The sequence below is a fragment of the Galeopterus variegatus genome, unplaced genomic scaffold, assembly GCF_000696425.1.
Source record: "Galeopterus variegatus unplaced genomic scaffold, G_variegatus-3.0.2 Scaffold339, whole genome shotgun sequence".
Classification (NCBI taxonomy): Eukaryota; Metazoa; Chordata; class Mammalia; order Dermoptera; family Cynocephalidae; genus Galeopterus; species Galeopterus variegatus.
In genome coordinates, this window is record NW_007726450.1 from 374,507 (window position 1) to 377,275 (window position 2,769).

At 38.1% G+C, this 2,769-nt stretch overlaps 1 protein-coding gene across 1 annotated transcript in view; it reads right to left on the reverse strand.

The window, feature by feature from the left end:
* Positions 1–1,349: 1,349 nt before the first annotated feature.
* The window catches only part of RSU1 (Ras suppressor protein 1), a 194,108-nt gene continuing 192,688 nt past the window's right edge, over positions 1,350–2,769 (reverse strand). Inside the window, exon 9 of the mRNA XM_008567727.1 lies at positions 1,350–2,090. Within this exon, the coding sequence (XP_008565949.1) occupies positions 1,988–2,090 (103 nt within the window). The 3' untranslated portion in view covers positions 1,350–1,987. The remainder of the gene's footprint in view (positions 2,091–2,769) is intronic.

A 2,769-nucleotide genomic window follows, 5' to 3' on the forward strand; every position in this document is an offset into this window, starting at 1 on the left:
CATTAAAGCATTCATCCATTGGTGGGCATTTTCCCAAAGTTTTCATTGTGTATACAGTGCTATAAGGACAATTTTCAAGCATAACTCTGTGTGCATGTGTGATCATTTCCTCAGGATAAATTCCTAGAAATAAAAATTCTGGGCCCAAGTACATAATTTTGTTTTGCTACATATTGTCAAACTCCTACTACCTTTCTAGAGAGAAATTTTTGTTAGTGTGTGTGTATAAGAATGTTCATTTCATATTATTTCTGTAGCATTTAATACTGCCTTAAAATATTTGCATATTTCTCATTGTTACACTTATTTTTGCATTGATTTGTATTTTTTTGATTACTAGTAAGCCTTTGGTTTTTTTCTGTTTCTTGCAGGTATTTCCTCCCTGTGAATTTAAGTGTATTGCCCATGTTTCTATCTTGTGTTCATCTTCTGAAAGAAAAATTACTTAGAAGAGCCCTTATATTTTTACTAATGCTTTGTTGCTAGTTTAGGTTAAGTCTTTCCAATCAACCACAGTAAAGACATTGTTCTTCCTCCTGAAATTTCACAAGCTAAAAAATTGATTTAAAAAGTTCAGGCTGAGGTAACCACTGCACTGATAAAAATTATATCGACTCTACCCTCAAACAGATGATGGCACTGGGGGATTCCTCTTCCCACAGCTAATGTTCTACTAGGAACAAAGTTCCAGAAGCAAGAACTTTAGACCTTGCTCTTTTGGATTGACACGCAAGGTCCATTTCCTAATTAACTCCAGACTTTTTGTTTAATTTTGATTCTGTCTTTTTACATGTCCCAGTGGTCCTGGTCCTGGGAAACAAACTGGAAAACTGAAGAGATGACTCAGAGGAGAGAGGCAGGTCCCTCTCCCATGGTCCATAAGAGAGTATGTTGGATCTTTACACACCTTTGGTTGTGAGGCATTCCTCTTGGCATAAAACTTCTGCTTGGATTTGTTTTCATTTCCATGCACATCACTGTTGATAAGAAGGAAAGCTGCCTATCACAGATGTTAAACCGATGGTTGTTTAACGACTCTGCAATTGCGGTTTCCACACTGGGTGTGGCGTAGAGTTTGCACGTTTACACAATTTCTTTGGCATCAAAGTCTCTTAGGAGAATGCTTATGAGCAGATTTTCTGCAGTGACAAAAAACCTCTTTGAGTTTTTTTCTCTCCCCATTTCAAGCTCTCGTCTAACCAGCCACTGGCAGAAGTTACTATTTCTTAAGCGAAGGAATGCTGCTTTCCAAAATCCTTTGGCAGAATCTCCTAGAGATTTGTTTTTCTGCTCCTTCCTAATTTAGAGACTGTCTTCAAAGAAAAAAAAAAAACACCGTGACAAATTGATGTAAGAAGAAACTAACACTGATTTTATTTTGCATTTCTTTCATGGAAAGTTTCAGACTTTATCTTCTACAGCCAATAAAATTGGACAGTTTGGGGGGAAAAAAGTTAAGAAAAAGTGTATACCCCAAGATCAGACTGTTCTCTATTCTAGTCAAGAAGCAACATGTAATACAAGTTCAAGATTTTATTAAAATCATTTGTAAGTTAAATTAACATCATATCTCGGTGGTGAAGGAAGATTTTTAATAAAGTGAAATAATGAGGTACGTGAATAAACAAAAAGAGTAAAAAGTGTTAACTGTGACATTTAAATGGTTACATGATTTTAATTATTCTTTTAATAATACGCAAACTTGCAATGCTTTTCAAGGAGCTGGAACCTGGGAATTTGCAGTTGAATTAGGGCTTTGTTTCCTGTCTTTGGCAATTTTAAGGAAACAAATAGAACTGGTTTTAAGACCTTATAACAATCCACTACCTACCAAAAGAATTTAAAAGGTGGGGTGGTAAGCACTAGAAAAAGAAAGTGAAAAAAAAAAAAAAAGCCATACACACATTGTATTTATTTGTGAGACAGCGAACAGAAGACAGAAGTGTTACTGAGAGAAGGGTTCAGAAGTCCAGTTCATGCCAACCGCTTATTTGTTCTTGGCTGTCAGGGGTTTCCGGCTGATCTTTTTCGATTTGTCATTATTCTTCTTTGGTGGTTCTGGGTTTGCCTGCATGTGTCTACCGTAGAGGCTGAAAAGAGAGAAGAAACCATGACATCTGTTTTCCTAACACAAAATAAGCTTCTACTGATGGAGCTTTAAACAGGAGACTAATCTCCAGAAATATTCAGTAAGCCAAAGAAAAACTGAAGATCATTGCTGTTTTCTCTGGGTCAAAAACTGTGTATAAGAATTTAAAACTCTCTCTCTCTCTCTCTCACACACACACACACACACACACACCAGGACGTCCGATCACGGACAAGTCTGTTGGAATTTCACGCCCACTGGGCAAGATCTGAAAACGGCTAAGGAACGGATCTGCAGGATTGGGAGAACCTGTTCCAGACGGAAGCTCAAAGGGCTGTGAGTGTTTAACTAGACAGGGACTAAAATTGGATTGAACCGGAGAGACATAGTGTCCATTTAGTGAAAAGTGAGCTTCATTTCGTGCCTGGCCTGAAAGCCCAGGGACTGGCTAATGTGAAAAAGAGCAATAGTGTCCGAGTGCGCCCCAGCTGCTCACGCATGACTGATGGTGTGGGGATTGGCTATCACACATCAACGCCACGTTAATAAGTACCACTGATGAAATGTTGACAAAGTGCCCTACAATTACTGTGCATGGCATTCATCACGGAGCGAGGTAGCTCCATGGCTAAGAGGATTTAACTGATCAGCAGATAGTAATTAATCGATAATTTATGAGT